General features: G+C 36.2%; 1 protein-coding gene across 5 annotated transcripts in view; it reads right to left on the reverse strand.

The window, feature by feature from the left end:
• The window catches only part of PCNX1 (pecanex 1), a 151497-nt gene that overhangs the window by 75918 nt on the left and 52090 nt on the right, over window positions 1-23489 (reverse strand). For 3 of the 5 annotated variants that reach the window (XM_088024557.1, XM_028126144.2, XM_088024558.1), the window contains 3 exons: window positions 15117-16823; window positions 5473-5605; window positions 155-339 (listed from right to left, as the gene is read on the reverse strand). In XM_088024557.1, the coding sequence (XP_087880683.1) occupies window positions 155-339; window positions 5473-5605; window positions 15117-16823 (2025 nt within the window). The remainder of the gene's footprint in view (window positions 1-154; window positions 340-5472; window positions 5606-15116; window positions 16824-23489) is intronic. The other 2 variants (XM_028126302.2, XM_028126212.2) reach the window with 1 other exon arrangement.

Consider the following 23489-nt stretch of genomic DNA (forward strand, 5'->3'; position numbering starts at 1 on the left):
CAAATTTTCCTCACACACTGGACATATCCTATAAAAAGTGCTCTTATGCATAGTTCCAAATGAAGCTATCTCACAAAAGAAGCGCAATCATTGTTACCCATTATGTGCTGCATTATAGTTTTGTTATCACCAAGATTACATAAGGCCTGCATACCAAGTTCATCGTGCAAACTGCTGCCGCCTACAGCAGATGCATTGTCATGTGAGGCTTCTAAGTGGATACTCCCATTTCTCACCAGCAAGGACGCACTAGCACTGAGCACTGCAGCCTGGGAAGGGGGGCGGGACTGGACTTTGACCTGGGCTGTGGACTGCTGGCCTTGCTGACCATCTTGAAGGCTAGGAAAAAAGATGGATTGGGGAGACATTACAGGGAAGAAAAGAAAAAACAATAGCTAGAATGAAGTCAACATAGAAAACTATTTCGAAATGTAACCTGATTTTTTCAGTGTAACCTAAGAAAGAGCTAACAAACTTTGTAAAATATACAGATTATAATGGTGTCTTAAATCTTCTGGTCCTTAGAACATAGTGATGAACACAGCAAACGTTTAATGTATATATAAGCTAATCAATCTGTGACTTTTTCCCACTGCAAGCCAACAAAATTCTAGTACAAGGACAAAGAAAGCAGCAAAGAAACACAAGCACATTAAATCTATGTGGGTTGTAGCTGGTTCCCAACAGATAAATCCTCTTGTTCAGTTTAAATATGCACTTTTATTTATAACCTTTATAATAATTCTAGAATTGTGCTTTCAAATATTCCGGCATCTCAAATTCACAAGAAAACAAAGTTTTTATGCACTTGAAAACTAAAGAAATCTTTATCAAATGCAACCAAGGTGACAATTTTGAATCAAAAGAAAATCACAAACTAGTGTAAGAGAAACAGAGTAACAAACACCAACTCAACCAAGTGAAATACAAATGATGCTGGGATGCTGGAAGTGTGATTAATTTATAAAGTTTTTTTTTTTTCTATGAAACGCCTACATATTTTTTAAAGAAGGCCACAGGCTCTATATACATGTTACTGCCTTCTCCAATCCATTTCATTGTTTCATTAACAAGGACCCATCATTTTAGAAAATCTTAAAAGTAATTTGGAAACCAGTAATTTCTCAAGGGATATTACAGTCTTTTTAAAATCTTAACAGATTTTTTAAAATACTTGGTATTTTATTAGAAGTTTGTCATTTATTAAATTTATAAAAATCACCTAAATATCTAAAAATCTATAATTAAGAAAGTATTATATTCTTAACTCATTTTATATTTTAGATGTTTATTTTAAAATACTATGAATTTTAATGTTCTTAGTATAAAACTCAAATTTAAAGTGATGAAACTCATGGAAATATTTTCAGTATAATTATTATATGTCATTCTCTACATGATACTCAAAGTAACTCTGCATTTTGTTATTAAATTAGACCTTTTAGGAAAAAAAAAAAGAAAATGCTGCTTAAGATGGCCTCATTCAGTTATTTTATCATTTTCTTGAGTATCAACTTCTTTTTAATGTTTTGAATTCAATGCATTGGTTTCTGTGATGCCTATAAAACAAACTCATCTGCACAGACTATGAAAAGAGCTGTAATGTGAAGTAACCATGAATAAAAGACTACATAGAAAATATTGCTTATGTTGCTTAAGCTTGTGGTTATAGCAACAGAAGCCACTCTGGAATTACACTGTCTGTTATGGTAACCACATGTGACCACCTCAACTTAAATTTTAGTTCCTCAGTCCCACTAAGCACATTGCAAGTGCTCAACAGCCACATAAAATAGCTAGCAGCTATCATAGCTAAAAGCTACCAGAGAGCAGCTAGTAACAAGTGCCCACCACATTGGACAGTGTGAATTAGATAGGTATTTCCACCACCACAGAACGTTCTATTACCCATCACTACCTGAACATTCACATTTCAGGCTTCTTTTAGAGCCAAAGAAAAGTATACACTCTAAGTAGAGCACGGGAATGTATAGAACACATGAAAAAAACCAAGTCCACACAATGTTGACTTGTCGATGCTTACTTGCATTATTTTTTTAAGTCATAACTATGAAAGTATTCATTTAATAACTTCTTTGGAGCAGAATCTCTGTACAATCAACATAAATCAAGGGATGATCTTGGGAACTAATATAATCAAATATGGCTGTATCTTCCAAATATACATAGTAAGTCTGTTACTCTTCCTCAAAATCTATCTAAAGGTATTCACAAACCTTACAAAAATGACCAAATTTCACAAGGGGGAAAATTCTGAGAAATAAAATGTTTTAAGTAGTTCAAGTATTAGGTCCCTTCTGATTTGAAAGACATTAAGAATTTTATACAATAAGTACTCAACAAATTTTTCTATCCTTTTTTGTTTTCACTTAAAGTCAAAAAGGTGCTATATGACAGTTAGATGTATTTTAATGTGAACACATTTGAGAATACAGTAATCCTCAACATATCCAAATATACAAAAAGGTTTTTAAAATATCAGGCAATGCATGGAAATCAATTCCAGAATAAGAGAAACCAAGGAAACAAGTGAAAATCTATCTGGCCGTCAAGTTTTGAACATCAAAAGCTAGTCATAAATGTTATGTCCCTTCAATTCCTGTTTTCAGAATCCTTCAACAAAAAAGCCTGTCATTTCTGCAGAAGTTGGTAGGAAAACTACTCCTGGTGGGTTGTACTTTACCTAACTAATAATTGACAGGAACTAATATTTTTTAAAGTACCAATTATCTATCTATCAAAACTACCAGTTTGAGAAAAGGCAGAAACTATTTTACAACATAGAAAAGGAAAGGTAGAAATTTAGGTCTAATTATTGGCTATCAATAGCATCACTGACATGCAATCTTACCAATTAACATTTCCAATTTAAACAGCAGAAAAAAATAGCTGGTCTTGGTCTTTCCTTCCTCTGTACTACTTATTTAGTATTTGGCACACTCTGTCTTATATTGTTGTTTTTGTATGTGTCTCCACAACTAAGAAATAAACCCTAAGAGTATGATTGCATTATTCTTATGAATCTCCAGATTCCAGAGAACACTTAAAAGATTGTTTTAAACACAGTACACAAACAACAAATATTTGGTGGATTTATTCCTGAGCACCACAAAATGATCCCTATGAATTTCTAACCATGGACTGTTGTAACCACTATGACCTTATTTGATTACAGATCTTTCAATCTTGTAATACTTAAAAAAATAAACATAGGAATACAATAAAGCTTTTTTCCCTTTCCCAAAATGTACTAATTTCTTTTCATTCCAGTCCATTAACTACAGTACTAAAAGATATATTTGGGTTGATAAAACCAGATAAATATGGAACTCTTAAAATTTATGATTCACTCACAATCCTTGGAGACACATTTTATCAAGTTGCTTTTGATTGTCAAATACTTAAACTAGTCATTAAAGTTTAAAATAAGTTAGTACATTTTACTGGTATTTACATAACTGTAATTAAATTATTATCACTCCTATTCCATTTCCTTTGGACAAATAAGTTTTTCAAGTTTTCCATGACCATGCCATCCATATTTAAAGATGAGATTATTATGTAACTCAAGCTGAGAATTTACTACCTGAATTTTTTTGCAATTAAAAAAAGATTTTATCAAATTGGTGTTTCTCTTAATTCCTCTAAGCTAAATTTTATCTTATTTCATCCATAATGAAGTCAGCCTATTTAAGATACATGCAAACTTTATACTGGAAATATCCTGGAACCATAATAAAATCTACATGCTGACTACTAGACTGCTTTAGAAAACTTCTAACGTGAGCCCTTTACAAATAAGCTTCATACCATATCCTCAGTTGACTGGTGATATATTTAAAATCCTATAAAATTCTACATAATTGGCTAGAGTTAGAAGACAGTTCTTTAATATTCCACCAGGCAAAGAAAAAAAGTAATTTGTCTGCATTTGTTTGGTGAGTGGGATCCAGCAGGCTCATTTGTGGCAAAGAATAAAAGATTTGTAAAGACTAAAAGGAGAAAGTTAAAAAAAAGGATTAAGAAATATCAATATGGAGTAAGAAAGCAAACATGGCTATGGCCAAGTATTATTCAAGGGGCAAAATGAAGCGGTTAGAAAAAAACAAAACAAAAAGTAAACTGAAATGCTGAGCTCTTTCTGCAGGTTGGGACTAGACCCCCCAATCCAGCTGCAGAAGGAAAAATTACTTCAAGGAGCAAAGGAAAAGAGGTGAAGGGCATGTAGAGGAGGAGGGTCCACAAAAAGCAACAGTGCTCAGATATCTAGACCAGATGTTTTTCTAACTGGTGCCTTCCCATTTTTATATTTTAAATGTTGGTTTAACTAATCCACACTACTTTTTACAGAATTATGTATTACTGCAGGATTAATTAGGAACATGACCAACAAAAGATGAAGTTCCTGATTATAATGTAAAATGCAGAAAAGTAAGCAAGTCTTAAATCCCAGGGGAATATAAAAGTAAACATTTTGTTACTCTCAAGAACAAGATTTTACCAAGGGAAGGGGTTTGGCTCTTCTAATCTATTGTGCATTCAACAGCAGTTATGTCATCAAATGCTCTTCCTTTTGAATTTCAAATTAAAATGTAGGAAAATAATTTGGTAATGGTGTTTTTCAACACAGAGATTAATAAAAGTATATGGTATAATATATGCACTGCTTAAGCAAGCACATGTAAAACATTTTGTCCGTATGTGTATTTGTAAAATAAAGGACAATCTTTTGTCTCATAAGACACACTTGAGAACAAAACACTAAAATTTTAATGGAAAACTATTCCCAATATTATAAATAGGTGTTTTCTTAATTAGGAGTATTGGGAAAAGTAAAAATGTTTTTCTTCAGTGCTATATAGAAGTTGAGAAATTCAACATAGATATATGCAAATATATACATTTATACCCACTTGACCATACTTTACCATAAGTGGAATATTTTAGTTCCTTGTCATTTACCAGGTCCTAGTGATTATGAAATAAAGGACACCAATTTTTAAGCAATACAAAATACATATTTTAGTGAAATAAAATAATCAAGCTGGCTTATCAAGCTGAGGCCAGTTATCCGTGTTCCTCAACAAGCTCACTGCTCAATCCATATTTATTCCTATTAAATTGTCCAGACGCTAGGGAAAAGATGCTGCATTAATATTAATTTGGAGTAGGAAAAAAAATGAAAAGCTGACTTAAGGCCTCTAAAGTAATTCTGCTATTTAAAATCGGCTAAACCAATATGATCATTTTGTTGGAATAGTGCAACATAAGGCATGCATAATGCAACAGGCTCATGGTGACATGCAGAGAAAGCTCCAAGAACTTAGAACTACAGGAGAGAAACCGGAGGGAAGAGAACAAGCTATCTGAATGCTTTCTTGGGACTGACAGAACAGGTCAGAAGGTGTGTTACATGCATGCTAAGCTTGGTGGAATTTTAAAATACCATACCTTAGGGGTGATCCGATGAGCAATGCGGGAGGGGTAGGGTTACTCCCTGCATTGTGCCGGCGCCGCACTGCCTGGCGCCTAAATGTGCTGCGTTCACGGCGGAATGACACTGTCTCCTCGCTGGCCTGCGCCGCTGCATCAAGACAGACTTAGGTCAAATCAGAGCCTAGGTCACAGATGGAAACAGCAGCGGAGCCTGCCTCTCCCCTGACTTCCCACCCTCAAAGGTAAAGGGAACTCGTCTAGTTGAGCCAGAGTTTCCACACAGATGCTGTTCATCTATTGTATAAAGGAATACACAAAACGTACGTGTCACTTATTTAAAGAGAATTGTTTCTTTAAAAATGCTTTTACTATATCTGGCCTCACTATCTACTCTTCAATCTCAATTCCCTATTTTAATATCTCTGTTGCTTCAAATCTTTTTCTAAAAGCCTCAATTTAGTCCCATAATCCTATATTCCCCACCTTTAAGTCAACCCAAATGTACAGTATTTGTTAGTTCCAACTGACAGGAATGGGGCATTACTTTCTCACTTTCAAGAGGACAGTACAAGCAAGCAATAATAATACTTCCTTTTTGATGCTGAGGAGTAAGGCGGTCCTTTATCCCACACTGCCGTATGCCACAACTTTGGCAGCTTTTTAAATGTTTAATTCAAGACAGCATGGATATATCTTAACAGTAAGGTAGTCTGCTCCCATCAAACTGTCGTCACCTCTAAGCCCCAGCACAGGTCCCCTCAACATTAGGAAGCAAGTATCAGCAAGATGACAAGTACAGAAGCCCACAGTTTAATCCAAAAGCAATAAAGTAACTAAAACCAAATATACAACGACAGAATCACAATGGCTTATTAGAATTATGTAAAATTTTATAAAACCATTCTAATGGACTGATTTCAGTTTCTAAAACAAAATGCAAAATGATGCTTATTATCCTGAATTTAAAACAACTGTTTCCTAGTGATCTAAATATTCTAGGAATGATCTTGACTATGACAAAGTGTATTTTCATACCAAATATGAATAAAGACAAAACAACTTAGTATAACAGCATTCTTTCCAAACACTTTTTTTCTATTCAGTATAAAAAGGATTACAAATCCAAGAATGTTGTATTCAGATTTCAGTTCTGTTGCAAACTTTCTGGACATTTTAAAAGCATAGTTACTAATTCTCAAATCATTCTGCTTAGCAATATACATTTCCACCAATGTGAATATTGATTTTAATAAAGTATGCTTTTTAATATTTACATTTTTTATCCCTTCCCCAGACTGCACCAGTGAACATTCTTTATGTAATGAATCTATTATGATTAGGAATGTACGCACTACCTCCAGAAGGCATAGTGTTTCTGTGTAGGCACTGTTTTCTTTTATTGCAGGAATGACAAGCACAGTTACTGCACCCATTCGGCAAGCTTCTGCCAGTAAGTAGTAGAAGTCACAAATTACAGGACACTTACTTACATATTTTATTTTTCAGCTCATACACTACAGTGACATTCTAAAGTTAGGCAACTAAATAAGAATTAGGCTTTGGGGCTTTGGCTCCAAATCGGACTTGACCCAGTGAGCTAGTATTTCTTTCCTTTTCTTTTTTTTTTCTCTCCAGTTTTACTGAGATATAATGAAAATTCCTTTAAATGTGAAAAAGGTTACTTGTGAGAGCTCACACATGCAAAAATTATATATGACCTGTGAGAACAAATGATCATTAGACCTGGTCATCTAGAACTGTGCTGTTCAACATGGTAGCCACCAGCCATATGTGGCTATTTAAACTTAAATTAATTAAATTAAATTAAAAATTCAGTTTATCAGATTCATGAACCACACGCAAGTGCTAAGTACCTGCCTAGTGGCTACCATTATTGGGGCAAAACAAATAGAGAATATTTCCAACATCACAGTTAGTTGTATTGGACAGTGCTGATCTAGAAATTCAAGGACGCCTTCCCGTCACCACAATCTACAAAGCATATTGTATGCTTAGCCTACTCTTGACAACTGTGACCTCAATAAAAGGAAACTGCAACCAGCACCGTCACAAAGGAGAAAACATACTAGCAGGGCAGTCACTGGATAAAGGATAAAACAAAGCACACAAGCTACTTGCAGGAAGACATGCAAACTTAGATAAGTGACTGGTATTCCTATTAGTGGCTCTTAGACATCAGCAAGGTTAACTCAGGTTATGGAATTTAAAATTACTCTTTCAAAACTCAAGACATTTTGTGACCTTATACTGAAGATTTCTATTCTAGTGTAACAAACTACTGCTCAATTTATAGGTCCATTAACTTCATTAAGGAACTTAGACACATTCTCTCTAGTTTTAGATACCTAGTTTAGATAATTTTATTCTTTATCTAAGATATAATTTATGAAGAATAATTTAATCCATGAAATGTACTAAAATTACTCTGAAGGACATACTTACAATCATTGAATACTATGAAAAAAAGAAGGGAAATAGGAAACCGTTTTCTTTACTATCTTCTTTCTACTGAAGACTTAATGGTGTGAATTTTAAGTAAAAGCCAGTTATTCCATAACACCAAGATGAAAACACAAACTACAGTGTCCATTTATAGTCAAAATGTTCCTTGGCTTCTTCACAAAACAATTTTCTTTTTTTTTTTTTTTGCTACTATCACACCATTTATATTTTGTCATCTGCAAAAGAACTACATAATACTACTTACTCTCTTAACCAAATAGTTTTGGAAACACTTCAAGATGAAAGTTCAGACATCTACTGAACAATGTATTAAGATGGAGTTATGATTATTGCCTATGTTGTCCTTGTAATATTTAGGGTATAAATATCAAATGCTAAAAGAATTTTCAATGTTTACTATAACAACTACTTTAACAGCAGCTAGGATCACACATTCAACTGAAAACACTATGCCATAGTTTATGGTCACAACAAATAAGACTAAGCCATGCCCCCTGAGGAATGTACTACTTATACCGAACATCTCTATTTAGAATAGGATCCAGAAGGGGTCCAGTTCTACTAGTGCCAAGGAAAGAAAAGTGTCTTTACAGCTTAAAATATATTTGCTCTAAGCATATTCTTAAAAATAATTTCCTGTAAGAAAAGTGTCTTTAAAGCTTAAAATAATTTGCTGTAAGCACAGTCACATAAGTTAAAGTCACTTGATGAAAATTCACTTCTACAACTCAATTTAACAAACTCTTTTTGAATCCTTTAAATTTATAAGAGAAAGAAAAAGCACCTTCGAACTAGGGAACCAGACAGGAGGGATAAAACACATTAAAACTTGGTTCTGAAGTTGACATTTTGACATTGCTTAAAGCCTAGTACCTCCTGGCAAAATAATGAAATTAACTAGAATAGTAAGAGCATGAAATACAAATAGTGAAAATTTAACACTCTGGGTACAACTAAATTTAAAACATGTGTAGGTAAAGGGGAAAAAAGAAACACAAACATTTATTTAACTGATTAAAAAACCATAAATAACAAGACAGCTTTAAAAAGACTTTCAAGGACATATATTTAGACAATTGCGAGTCTTTTAACGTATACTTTTAAAATCACAAATCATTTCTTTGTGTTAGAAAACTTCAAGAAACTGAATTACAAGCACAAGTTTAAGAGAGAACGTTGGATCATTTAGCTCTTTACTTTTGAGGAAGTAAAATAATCATTTGATTAAGTTTAAACATTTACTGGGGGCCTAAGGGCTATTCATGTACAAGGCAAAGGGATCCTAAGATCTTTTAGACAGTTGTGTCATCTGATCTATTCCTAAAGATCAAATAAAAAACACAATACATACCTCCCACTTCAGGAGTTACTTCCCATTTACCTAAATGAGTTAAGGACAATTCCCTAAATTCTGTATTGAATTGTTTTAGTGCAACTATTTATTTTTATACTGGGGATACTGAAACAATAGACTATCAGTTTGTTTTACCCTGTGAATGAAAACAGGAAAAGTATTAAAGGCAACAAGTACTTTCAGGATGGCGGGGAGGTACAAAAGAGCAAAATGTTGGGAGGTAGGAGGTGAGGGTTATCCATATTCTATCTCAAACACTGGAAAGTTGTACGCATAAGTATGTACAGAAAAAGACACCACTTGAAAACATGTCAATCATATAGCTGTGCAAGGGTTCAAACGTAGTACGTTCTGTCTAGTTGCTGTATATACAGTCATGTCTGGCCTCTTATGATAGCTGAGTTGCTATTAAATGAATACAAATTTAGACAAAACTACTCAAGAAAGGTGTTATTTTCAGTGGGGAGTGTTTATTATAGGAAAAAGTAAATTTGGGACAATTGTGAAAATAAAGTTAGATTTTGGTACCTCAAACAGATTAGAAGCAAAATGGTATTAGGAAATGAGACTTTGGGGGAGGAGCAAGATGGCGGAGGAGTAGGAGACCTAAATTTCGTCCAGTCCCAGGAATTCAGCTAGATAGGGATCAAACCAGTCTGCACACCTACAAACTCAACAGGAGATCGAAGAAAAGGAAATGAGAATTTAAAGAGAGACAAAAATATAAACAAGTATATATACATCTTGGAAAAATAAAATATATACGCAGACATCCTGAAATACACTGAAATATTCTTTAAGATAAAACTATTTTACTTAAGAATATAAAGTTACTACATGAAGAAATACACATTCAAATGACTACAAAAAAAATTTTTCAAAAAAATAGTTAAGTCTAGGCATGAAACCCGTTTGATCTAAACATCTTTTCCCCTTCTTACTTTCCATGTCAGCCAAGGATGATGCTAACACCAGCATGCCAAGATTTTGTTCTAAAATAAAAACAAATATTCATCAGTGTCATTTTCTGGGAGGCTAAAGAACACTGAGAATCTAATGCACAACCTCGAAGCATTCATTCCGAATTAAAACAATTTCAAACTGCAAACACATTTTAAAGGACTACTTTACTTTTTGACAAGTAAGCCGACAAACAGCAACCAACGACAAAGGATTAGCTGAGTCAGAGAGATTTGCATGTCCTATTGATATCTTCCACAATCCCAGGCAGCCAACAAATATAGGTGGGTAGACAAAATGCTTTCAAGAAATCAAACCATACTCTGGAGTCGTGATACACACACAACAGTTCCTAAAAGCCACAGTTTCAGGATCACTTACCTTCAGAGGTGACTCCTAGTGTTTTTTAATCCTTTGTAAATGGGATGAAAGATATAGACCCTCTCCCAGAAAACTGCACTCAAACTATTTTGCATATATTTTCAGAGATGCACCTAAGAAGGGGTCATTAGTGAAGAATATATATTTGAAGTGACATCTATTTGAAGAGGGAAATTTCCTTAACAAATGATTAAAAGGCATCAGTGTCTTAGTTTTCATAATAAACCTACCATTTACAGAGCACTTTTACAAATCTAAGTTCACGAGAGTCTGACAGTTACGGTGACACAGACCTAGACAGTTATTATTCCTGTTTTACAACTGAGGAAACTGAGGCACAGATTTACTGACTTGCCTAGAGTATCCAGTTAGTAATTAGAGATGGGATTAAAATGTAACTGTTTGATTCCTTATCCAGAACTTTTCTGCTACTAGAAAGAAAAATACCATACTAGAAAGAAAAATACCATACTAGAAAGAAAAATACCATAACGTCTGCTCCTACTATACTTAATCAGGCATGAGCTGGATTGGGGAATTCTATACACTAACCCTTATTTGCCTCATCAATAAAATACCTTTCCTTGGGGCGCTTGGGTGGCTCAGTCGTTGAGCGTCTGCCTTCAGCTCAGGTCATGATCCCAGGGTCCTGGGATCGAGCCCCGCATCGGGCTCCCTGCTTGGCGAGAGGCCTGCTTCTCCCTCTCCCACTCCCCCTGCTGTGTTCCTGCTCTTGCTATCTCTGTCAAATAAATAAATAAAATCTTAAAAAAAAATACCTTTTCTTCATACCATTTAAGAGAAGGTAATATTTCCAAGTAAATGAAGCATCCCAGTCTGTTTACTACACTGAATGAGCATCCTTCTCTGTTTTATATGCCTAAGCTTTCTTCTCCATATAGATTAATATAACCTTTTCCCTGAATCAGGGTCAGTTGCATATACATTTATTACTGCATTGTACTACAATACAGCATTCAGTTATGATCCCACAATGTCCTTTGAACACTATCAAATTAAAAAGACAATTTGCCCCTGCATTTAATGACCCACACTGTTTGTGTGGTCAGTCCAGCTTCTCCTTTCATATTAACAACACATTTCTGCTGCTGTCATTACTTCAGCCTTTCCAAGCACCAATCCCCTTCTACTCATTTGCTGCTTCTAACTTGCCACGTGGACTGAGGGATCAGAAAATTAATGTATTAGAATTTAGAGTCCCTCTATTTAGGAAAGTACAAAAGCTTTAATTCTCACGTTCTTGTCTATTCAGTGGTCTTTCTAAGGTTCAATGATATCTGCGTTCAGATAACTGACCTTCAATTTACACACATGGCACAAACCCTCATAAATTTGAGATTTGGTTTTTCTTTGAATAAAGTAATATTCCAACCAAAGATTATCTTTGGTTCCCAACACAAAAATAATAATAGAATCCTATGACATGCTTACAGAATAGGGACCCAAACATTACATTTAAAATAATTTTCTCAAACAGAAAAACAGAGGTTAAGAAATTCAGAAAAAAATTACAAAGAATAAATATAAACCTTTCCATTCTGGTTTTCTTTATAATCTCTTGAAACATGCGGTAAATTAAGGGATGCAAAAGAAAATGGTTTTTTAAAAGTAGTATAGGCTACAAAACATGACATTTTTCTACCATACAGAACTTATCTGTATTTTTTCCTTTAAATATTAGCCATCAATTATTAAAGACATGCTTTATAATTATAAAAGAAAAATTAAATGCAAAAGAGATCAACAGAAAATGCCTTAGTTTACATCTAAAACTTTTTTCCTAACTAAACAGGAAAACTGATGAAATCCAATTTTAACTGAAGTACTTGATTATTGGTGAGAACTCCTATGAAAACAACTACATGTGACTGAGTATCAAAAGGTAAGTTATAGGGCATACTGTTGCCAAAATAAGATTAAAATCCATATTACTCGATTAGATATTAATGTTTTTCTGTTGGTATTATGTAAGAAATCTGGAATACCAATATTCGTATTTTTACTATAGTCGAGTTTCACAACGGCCTGATTAGAAATATCTAATATACTTCTAAATTTAATTATTTTCTTCCACTTTAAGGACAGCATACACCTGAGTAGTGTAAGAGACTGGTCTGTATAACAGAAATACTAGCACTATTAAACATTTCCTACGTGCCAGGCATTTTACATCTGGAGATTCCTTCCATCCTCACAGCAGCCCTGTGAGATGAGAAGGCTGAGGCTTCAAGAAGATAAGCAGCTTTCCTACAGCGGAGCCCGTAAATACGGACAAGGGTGTCCGAGTTCATGTCATCATGCTAGATCACCTCCTGTTTTAGAGTATTTGATTTTAGTACTTTAGAGTACATTTTCTGGATTTCGTCCTTCCACACTGCCAATACTGTTCAGCTTAAAAATAGAACAAAATCACTGGAGAACTCATCAATACCTCCAAGTTCATTAGAATAAAATCTATTTATGATTTATGTATGGCCATATGAATGGTGAAACAGTATCCTGTTTTGTTGACAGTATGCTATGTAGGTATCTCCTAAAGTGCCAGAAAGGACTGTAGCAATTAATGCTAATTTAAGCAAATCTTTACCAATTATTTGACATTTTATATAATTTTTAATACCCCCTCACTACCTCCAATCTTCCAAAAAGCCCAAACAAAACCCTAATAAAATGTAATAAAAACCAACTAACTATAAATCCTCCACATATTTAAGCAGTTTAGTTTTACTCTTATTTCATTCTAAACACAAATGAAACTCAAATAAAAACAGCCCCTACAATGTTCTTCCTTTGGCAAAAAAAAATTTTTTTACCAGCCCACAGACTATCACGTTTATTCCAACAAAGTATGTGGAAATTTTTAGTTCATTATCTGTTTCTTATTAACATTCAATGAGTTGTTTGTTTTTTAAAAATAAGAACACAAACAAAAGAAGACAAAACCTGGAATCTGGAAAACCAAGGGCTTGTGTTAGTCAAAGATCTGCACCAAGAAGCAAATAAAACCTTCCATGTAACTTTTCCTAAAAATCAGATCACCTCATATTCCCTGTGGAAAGGAAATGACATTTTAAATACAAAGACATAAGGACTTACTATAGCTCTTGTCCGTATTTTTTTAGTATTTAAATTTCCATAGTATTTAGAACAGCAGTATTTTTCTACCATAGCATGTTAATTCTTACAATTTATTTTAATGACACCTTGAAAAATTAAACTATATTTTAAAACCCAATGGTTTCTTACATGTCGTGAACATTTCTGGTATGATTTGTGTGAGAAATCACTAAAATCATTTCAAGACTTTTTATAAAAAACAGAATGATAGCCACATCAAAGATTCAAGGGAACGTAATTACTACATTGTCACCAAATGGTTATAATCACTTCAGATATAATTAGTTCTCAATATTTAAGTTTGATAGAATGTTTTCTTCTTTAGGTACTAAAGATCATTTTTTTTACATTCCCATCAGAAATTAATCTTTATTAGAAACGATACCAAAGGAAACGAGAATGTTTACAAGACATAAGCTTGAATACAGGGAATGGGGGTGGAGGATAAGAAAGCTAGGAAGCCAGCAACAGAAGACGTGAAAATTCTTCTGAGCCTACTCAAGAACCAGATTCCATAATAACCACAACAGAATGAACTCACTATTCTGGGTAGAGGAAACAGCAAGAAACAATTCTGAAATAAACAAAATGGCCAAAACACACTGACAATATAAAATCAGCCACTGAATTTTGCACCATTTCCCATAAACCTCAATTAAATAAGCTATTACTTTAACCAAAACACCATCACTGTTATCACAGGGAGCATCATGTATCCACGGATGGATACTAAATGCCATTATAAACTACAAACATCAATTTAATAAACTTTTGAGTGTGACGCTAAAAGAAAAAATATGTTAATGCCTGAGAGTTGAGTAAGCAAGAAATAAAACCGAAGAGACAGATAAAAAAGAGGCACAACCTTTCAAAGTACATAGCGAGAGATGAAGTAATATTTCGAAAAATCTTATATTAACTGATTGAGTGATCTAATTCTGAAGGCTCAGTGGCACACACTGTATGCGAGATGACTAAAAATGGTTTGTGACCTAATAAATGTCTACCTTTTGTTGTCGCTACTGTCTTACAAAGAAAGAAGAGAACCAACTTTTGTTATTCTCGGTAAAACATTAGGAGATGGCAATTGACTTAGAAAAACCCAAGGCCAAGAAAGAATTGATATATTCAAATAACACAATTGAAAAAATATTTTCTCAGTGTTCATACCAAAACCTTTTCTGAGACAACCATCTCTTTCTACGTGGAAGAAAGTTTATTTTAATAACATAGTGGAAGGAGGGATAGTAACACAAAGCATATTTTAGTAAGTACTACTCTAATCAGTAGTATCAACAATTGCAGTGACTCTTGGAGAAATCTCTTCCTGTAATTTACTTACCTCCATTGCCTGCATCTTGCTCTTCGCCTTCAGGAAATGCAACCTGGCTCGGCAAGCTATTCCTTGACCGAGTGACTGTCTCTAACTGGGAAGCCCGGCCCAATAAAGATAGCTCATCTAGCACCTCTCCCTCTTTGGCCTCAAGATCTGATTTTGAAGTGGTTAAGGGTTTTATACTTTCGGGTGCCATCAGCCTATTGGAGTCATTCAAACACGCTACCGTGCCACTGTCCAGGCTCAACACCCGGGCCCGGGTCTTGGCACTGTTTGTGCTGGAAGTCCGACGTGCTGTCCGCTTTTTGCCCGTTCCTTCAGGACCCAGATGGGCTTTGTGTGCATGCTCAGAGTCAGTGCCCCTTTCTTTAGGGACGTGTTTGGTCTTGAGGGCACTGTATCTGCCCTCAGGAGACTGGCATGAATGAGAGGTGGTGCTAGAAGAGCTATCACTGCTGAACTGGTGGGCGGACTGAACACTTGATGCTCTGCTCAAGTCACTTTGGTCGCTAGAGTCCTCATCGTGACAGAATATAGCACTATGTGGCTTTGTACCAGCAACACCTCGAAAAGAAACATAGTCCCTATGCCGACTTGAATCAAAACTGCTGGCCCGTTTTTTTCCTGTCCGTCTCCGGCCTGATTTATGGGCAGAGGCTGTCCGGTGGATCAAGCTAGACGATTTAGGTCGTACATCCCCTTCCTTTTGCTTTCCACCACTGTCTTTAGCAACTTTTGAGTCCACTGAAACAGCGGACTTATCACTCTGCTCCTCTTTGTTTTCGGCAGTTTTCTCGAGTGGTCTGTCCCCCTGTGACGTAAATTCATTTGCATGGGGATTTTTATTGGCTTCTTCAGATGCAGAGGTGCTGAGATCTCTCTGATTGTGCATATCATCGGAGGTATTGGAATCCTTGGCCTCTTGAACCCCACTGTTGGTACTTCCTTCCAAGGCAGTCTTTTCACTGCTAGTCCTTTTGTCAGTGGTACAGCTGCTCTTGCCCTCTGGGTCAGCACAGCCCTCTTTCTTCCTACCACTTTTCTTTCCTACTCTAGGAGACTCCTCATGCTCTGACAAGATGCTCTCTATGTGAGTTGAGCTGGTCTGCTCACTTTTGTAGCTACTGACAGTACTGTTGGTGTCCCGGTCCGTTCCACTGCAATAGCTCTCTGTCGACCCACTACTCCGTGTGCTCAGGCTCCTCAGGCTATCCATGCTTTTGTCTGCTTTCAAAGGTTTGCTCTTCCCACTTTTTGTAGGTGGCTGAGAACTACTGTTTTTCAGCTCACCAACAAGCTGAAATTCTCCAGACAAACAAGAATTTTCCACCAAGGATTCTTTGGATCCAGAATGAGGCTTAGAAGATTCTAACTCACTAACTGGATCTAACCCCCGTCTTTGCTGATAGAGAGGGAAGTCATTCAGTGAAGTGTCTGGAAAAGCCACAGCAGAGCTAGAAGTCCGTGGTACACCTCGTGGCCGGTGATCTTTCCTGTAAGAGTGTGAATGTAAAGGGACAAGAGAAGCTACTTCTGTGTCACAGGCGTTGGACAGAGACTGATCAATGTGGTGGTGGTGGCTGTGACTTGGCAAGCTCACTTTGTCACTGAAGTCCCTTGGTAAGTCCTGTCCACAGGAAGATAAGGAAGGCTGAATGGAGATGAAGGAATCATTGGAGACTAGACGGAAGAGCTTCCGATCAGTTGCCAGATCTGTTTCAAACACATATTTGGAAATGTTAACACAAATCTATCATCTGCTTTTCTACTGTTTAACAATGGAAAGAACTCACAGCATTCGGTAAATCAAGGAAAAGCAATTTCCCAAGTAGTTCACTGAATAAAAGTTGGCCAGTCATTCCAAAGAGCGAGTTTCTATTTCACAGCTGCACAAAGAAAGCATTCTATTGATAGAATGAACTAAACTTCTAAATCCTTGAATGACCACAGAAAAGGTTCCATAGACTATCAACAATAAGAGGCAACATAGGATTATATTTAAAACAGCCCTGGATTTTTTCTTTCTTAAAGATTTTATTTGAAGTAATCTCTACACCCAACGTGGGGTCTGAACTTACAATGCCAAGATCAAGAGTCGCATGCTCCACCAATTGAGCCAGCCCCACGCCCCATAAAGCGGCCCTGGATTTTTATGTGAAGTCTGTCTCTAACTTACTAACTGCATAGCCCTGGGTTACCTTTGCAAGCCTCGGTTTCCTTATCTATAAAATAGGATCCCAGTATCACTAAGTAGTACCATGAAAAAACTGAGTTAGTGTGCTTTAGCATATACATTGCTTAGCACAATGCCTGACATGATTAACAGTAGCCATCATTGTTTTACTTCACTAACACAATACAAAAACTTTTTTGAAAACTAATGTGATTATCTTACAAATAAAAAAAAAACAAACAAACCCTAGAGTAATCTGAAACAGGAAAAAAAAAAAATTTGAAAGGCTGAACAATCCCCAAAGAAGACATGATATAATGATTGTAAGATCTTGCTGTTCACAGTGACCGAAAAGATTAAAATAGTTGTGGAGCAAAATACTGCATTTTCTCTTTCATCATTCATGCAACAGGTACAAACTACCTCACGAAAATATACATTATCCCTGTATATCTATAAGACCATTCCTTTACCCCTCCACTTAGGGCAGTGATTAGTGACTTGAATTACCATATGTACTATGTATACAGATATAAATAAATCCACCTACCTATCTACATTGTAATTTATCTTGAAATATACCTTTGCAACTGAACTGTACAACAGCTGACTTTTTATATATTTTTTGACAGACAGGGATGGCTGAATCCGCTGTTAGTTCAATAAAAAGAAAAATGACTATTTTATTTGTTATAACTGCAATACTAAAAAATACAGTGATAGATTCTGCAGTTAAGTCAGATCTCCCCAGGAGAATCTCAATAATAAAAGCATAACTTTCCCCCTAAGATTAATATAAAATAAAAATGAATCACTAGAAACGTGTATGTACTTTTAAAAAAATCTAAATCTAGACTAGATTTAAATTATTAAAAACTTAGAAACAGCCTCTAGAATATACCATATAAATTGATTTATAAATGACCTATCAGGCTCTATCTTATGTTTTAAAGTCTTCAACATAAGTAAAATTCATGTTCTTTATCATTTGTCCAAAACAGCTGCCACTGTACTTGGGTTCTTAGATCTCTAAATACCAAAATTTAAAAGTTAGCAATATATTTACTCTTTTGTAATATTAAATTATATAAATATTAAATTTAACAGTTATTTATAAAAACTCTCTATATATCTCTAATAAGCAATTAGAAATAGTGTGATAGGGGCGCCTGGGTGGCTCAGATGGTTAAGCATCTGCCTTCGGCTCAGGTCGTGATCCCAGGGTCCTGGGATTGAGCCCCACATTGGGTTCCTGGCTCAGTGGGGAGCCTGCTTCTCCCTCTCCCTCTGTCTCTCCCCCTGCTCATGCTCTCTCTCTCTCTGTCTCAAATGAATAAAATCTTAAAAAAAAAAGTGTGATATTCACATTTCAAAGTTATGAACTTTATAGAACAAAAACTTAACTGAACAAGTAACTGAAAATCACTAATTCTAATATACAAGACTTTTTTAAAAATGCTAATAATCAAAACCAATTCCCTTCTAAGACATCAATAAACCAGAAATATAAGTTGTTCATTTAAAAAGACACAGCCAAACTTACTTTAATACATGTACTTTTTTCAATGTTGCTAACTATACCATAAAAAAATAAAATCTTATCAGGAAGAACCTTAGCTGATTTTAGGAAATTTTCAAGTAAATATGCTTGCTTAGACATTTTTCTCACTGGTAGCAATACAGTCAAAGATAGGCTCAAATCAACACAAAGAGATACTATTTTTCATAAGTAAACTTTTTTTCAAAGACTGCTACCAGTGGCATTTAGGATAAGAAAGGCATGCTCACATACTGCTCATCCTGGTGCAAAGTGGTGTAACCACAATCTAGCAATATGGCCAAAAGACTTCCAAAAATATACTCACCCATGATCTATTTCTAGAAGTTGCTGCTAAAGGATAAATTCAGGTATGTATATAAGGTTTTAGCAAAAAAATGTTCATTTCAGGTTATTATAAAACTCAAAACCTAAAAAGTATGAAAATGTCCAATAAAAAAAGGTTGACTAAATCAGATTGTCTATTAAAACATCACACAGACACTAAAAATGTTTTCAAAAATCACATATTAATATGAGAAAAAATACTTAAGTGAAAATGATGGTACTATATAAAAATTACGGTTCCAATCTTTAAGAGTTAAAAAAATATTAAGAGTGTATTTGCAGGGACGCCTGGGTGGCTCAGTTGGTTAAGCGGCTGCCTTCAGCTCAGGTGACGATCCCAGGGTCCTGGGATCAAGTCCCACATTGAGCTCCCTGCTCAGCGGGAAGCCTGCTTCTCTCTCTCCCTCTGCCTGCAGCTCCCCCTGCTTGTGCTCTCTCTCTATCTCTCTCTCTGTCAAATAAATAAATAAAATCTTATAAAAAAGGAAGAGTGAATATTATAGTATATGAATTATATCACAATACAAAAATAATTTTTAAAAAAGTGATGTACCAAAAACATTGTTATTTCAGTGCCAAAAGTGTGAATTATTTTCTTCATATTAACTATTTTTTTCTAAAATTAACATGTTACTTTCATAAACAAAAACCACATTTCCTCCTGTCTTCTGGATCATCTCCATCAATTATTTAAAAAAAAAAAAGCTGTTCTCTTACGCATTCCTATAAAATCCCAAACTCTCCTTTATCCTCCCTTCCCCTGTTGGCTTTCACCTTGCATCTCTGATCCCCTTTACGCAAATTCACCAAGAATAGTCTGTATTCCCTCTTTTCAGCTCCTCCTCTAATTCTCTCCTACAAGTATTGTGATCCCCCTCATGAATATGCTTATCAAGGTCATCAACAACCTGTGCTGCTAATCCCGTGGCAAGTCTCAGTCTCCTATCACCTGGCCTACGAGCAATGTTTGACAAAGCTGAGTACTGCACTCTCCTTGAGAAACTGGGATACAACACTCTAAGTCTTCCTGCACCCCACCAGTTGTTCCTACTCCGTCTCCTGCACCTATTAAACTGGAGTGGCTCAAAGCTCAATCCTGGGAACTTCTCCGTTTTCCATCTACACACCCTCATTTCCATCTCTCATCCAGTATTCTGGTCCCACGATAACTAAAATTCAGGAATCCTTATAACTAGGTTCCTCCATCTTCTTGCCAGCCCCCATACTCATATGGGAATAGGCTAAAGAACCGATCTTGGGTAGGGAAAACATGACTGCGGCTGGAGAGGGCAACTGTAGATAATCCCTTCTTAAAAGTGAAAAAGAGCCCACGTCTCCACATCCTCAGGTCACTCTCAATCATGCTGAATCACGTTAATAAAATGAGTCCAACTAATCACTAACTGCCAACCAACTAAACGTTGCTGTCCTGTAAACCCAAACTAGCTAGAGAACCCAATGAGCCCCAATTGATAATTAAGCCAGAATGAACATCTGCCACTAGGTGGTGCCAAATCATAGCCACGACCAACAAATTTGGATCAGGACAGCCAGGACACCTGAACTCCAGGCTAGGCTAACCATGCAAGCTTGCCCAGTTAGTTTAGGAACTTCATGATAACCAACCCACAGTTGACATGACTGAATTTTTCTGGTATTTATACACTGAAAACTCCTAAATTTAAAACCTCAGCACAGACTTCTTACCTGAAATCCAGACCCGCCTAATTACCCACTATTTATTGCCACTTAGAGACCCAACAGCATCTCATACTGATATGCCCAAAACTGAACTCCCTATCTTGCCTTCGTCCCTGCTCTTCTGGCTCCTAAATCTGCTCCTTCTCACTCATCCCCCTTCCCATCCTCCCCATCACTTAACGCAAAACCTTTCAGTCACCCCTGAGTACTATTTCTCTCACGTAATATATCCAAATCCATCAACATCAACATCGCCTCTCATTAATATCTTCTACACGCACAGTCAGACTACTTGTCAATGCCCTGATCTGTGTTCTGGATTACTGCAATCATCTGCACACTGAGCTTCCTGCTTCGGCCTTTGCTCCTTTTAATCTAAACAGAGGAGCCACAGTGGTTCTATACAACTGTAACTGAGATCCTGACACTCTTTTCTGCTCAAAACCCTTTAGCAGTTCCTCACCTCACTGAGAATTAAAACCACAATCTTTAGGGTTTTTTAAAAGATTCTATTTATTTTTTGAGAGGGAGCACACGTGCGTGAGAGAGAGCACAAAGGGGGGGGGGTGAGAGGGAGAGGAGGGGCGGACAGAGGGAGAGGGAGAAGCAGTCTCCCAGGACCCCAAGATCATGACCTGAGCCGAAGGCAGACGCCCAACCAACTGAGCCACCCAGGCACGCAAAACCACAATCTCTAAAATGGTTTACAAGACTATACAATTTGTCCCCTCACTTCCTTCACATCAACCACACTATTTCTCAAACCTGACAGGTATGCTGTTACTTTAAGACTTTTGCTAATGCTGTTAGAGAGCCCCTTCCCCTGAATATCCTGAGAGCTCACTCATTCCCCTCCTTCAGGTCTTTGCTTTCAGCAAGGCTTTCTTCCATTGTCCACTCCATTTAAACTTAAATCCCCCCAGGCCCCACCATTCCTTATCATCTGTCCCTACTACTGCATATTTATTTGATTTATACTAGTGTGATTCCATACTCATACTATGGAAGCCACATAAGGGTAGAATTTTTTGTCTGTTTGTTCACTAATTTATTTCCAGTACTTAGAATGGTGCTCAGAGCACATAATAAGTGCTACATAATATCTGTTAAATGTTATCTATGTGTGTTATTTGTTAAATGTTACATTAAAATGACAGAAATTACAAAACTATCTAAAAGTGGTGTAGGGGCGCCTGGGTGGCTCAGTCGTTAAGCATCTGCCTTCGGCTCAGGTCATGATCCCAGGGTCCTGGGATCGAGCCCCACGCCCCACATCAGGCTCCCTGCTCGGCGGGAAGCCTGCTTCTCCCTCTCCCACTCCCCACTGCTTGTGTTCCCTCTCTCGCTGTGTCTTTCTCTCTGTCAAATAAATAAATAAATAAATAAAATATTTAAAAGTGGTGTAGGGCGCCTGGGTGGCTCAGTCATTAAGCGTCTGCCTTCGGCTCAGGTCATGATCCCAGGGTCCTGGGATCGAGACCCGCATCAGGCTCCCTGCTCAGCGGGGAGCCTGCTTCTCCCTCTCTCTCTGCCCCTGCTTGTGTTCCCTCTCTCGATGTCTCTCTCTCTCTCTCTCTGTCAAATAAATAAATAAATTATTTAAAAAAATAAAAATAAAAATAAAAGTGGTGTAACTGCATAGCAATTAAAAGCATGATTCAAAACTAGATTTCAATTACAGAACTGCCACTTTGTAGCTATGTGACTTTGGGCAAGGTTCTTACAACTTCTAAGCCACGATATGTTCATCTATGATGTGAGAATCGTATTATTAATATCAAATGCTTACAGTGAAGATTAACTGTGTAAATGCTTATAAAATGCTTAAAAGAAGACCTAAACCTGTGGTTGACAAATTAACACCCATGGAGCCAAATTGGCCCTCTGTCTGCTTTTGAATAAGATTTTAGTGTAACACAACCATGCTCACTCATTTACATGCTGTTTATGGCTCCTTGCACTCTACAACAGCAGTTGAATAGTTCCAAGAGAGACCATACGGCCTACAAAGCTATCTGACCATTCATAGAAAGAGTTTGCTGACCCCTACCCTACATAATAGTGTGTGCTCAGTGAGTGTTGGACATCACTATCTATGTCAATATGTATCTGTAGGGGAGGTTTGTGTGCATATAATTCCCAACCCGACAGACTACAAAATTCTTGGTTATGCATGGTACTTTCCAGATATAAAATAAAGAAATAGGACCCTAAATGCAGTGGTGCTAGCCCCTCTAAGATCATTACCTAATTTCTGACATTCTAATGATACATATCACAGAAAAAGATACTATAATTCTCAAACTGATCAATTCACCTTAATCTTTTATAAGAAAATAGTTTCTATATTATACAGTATGTTTGGAAGTTTTTTAGGGGGGAGGGGTATATTGGCAGGGGTAGTCCACAAAAGCAAATAAATGATGCGGTACTGCAATTCCAAAAAGCAGTTATAGCATGATAAACTTATATTCCAAGTACCAGGAACAAAACATGCTTGTAAGAATTGACCTAGAGAAAATATTAAATAGGAAAATGTCATAATTTAGAAATCTATTCGTAACTTCATAAATAAATTTCTTGTACTTAATTGTGAAAATTATCAGTCTGCCTGCCTTCC

The sequence above is a fragment of the Eumetopias jubatus genome, unplaced genomic scaffold, assembly GCF_037043125.1.
Source record: "Eumetopias jubatus isolate StellerSeaLion01/CBP00866 unplaced genomic scaffold, mEumJub1_p1.0 scaffold_7, whole genome shotgun sequence".
Lineage (NCBI taxonomy): Eukaryota > Metazoa > Chordata > Mammalia > Carnivora > Otariidae > Eumetopias > Eumetopias jubatus.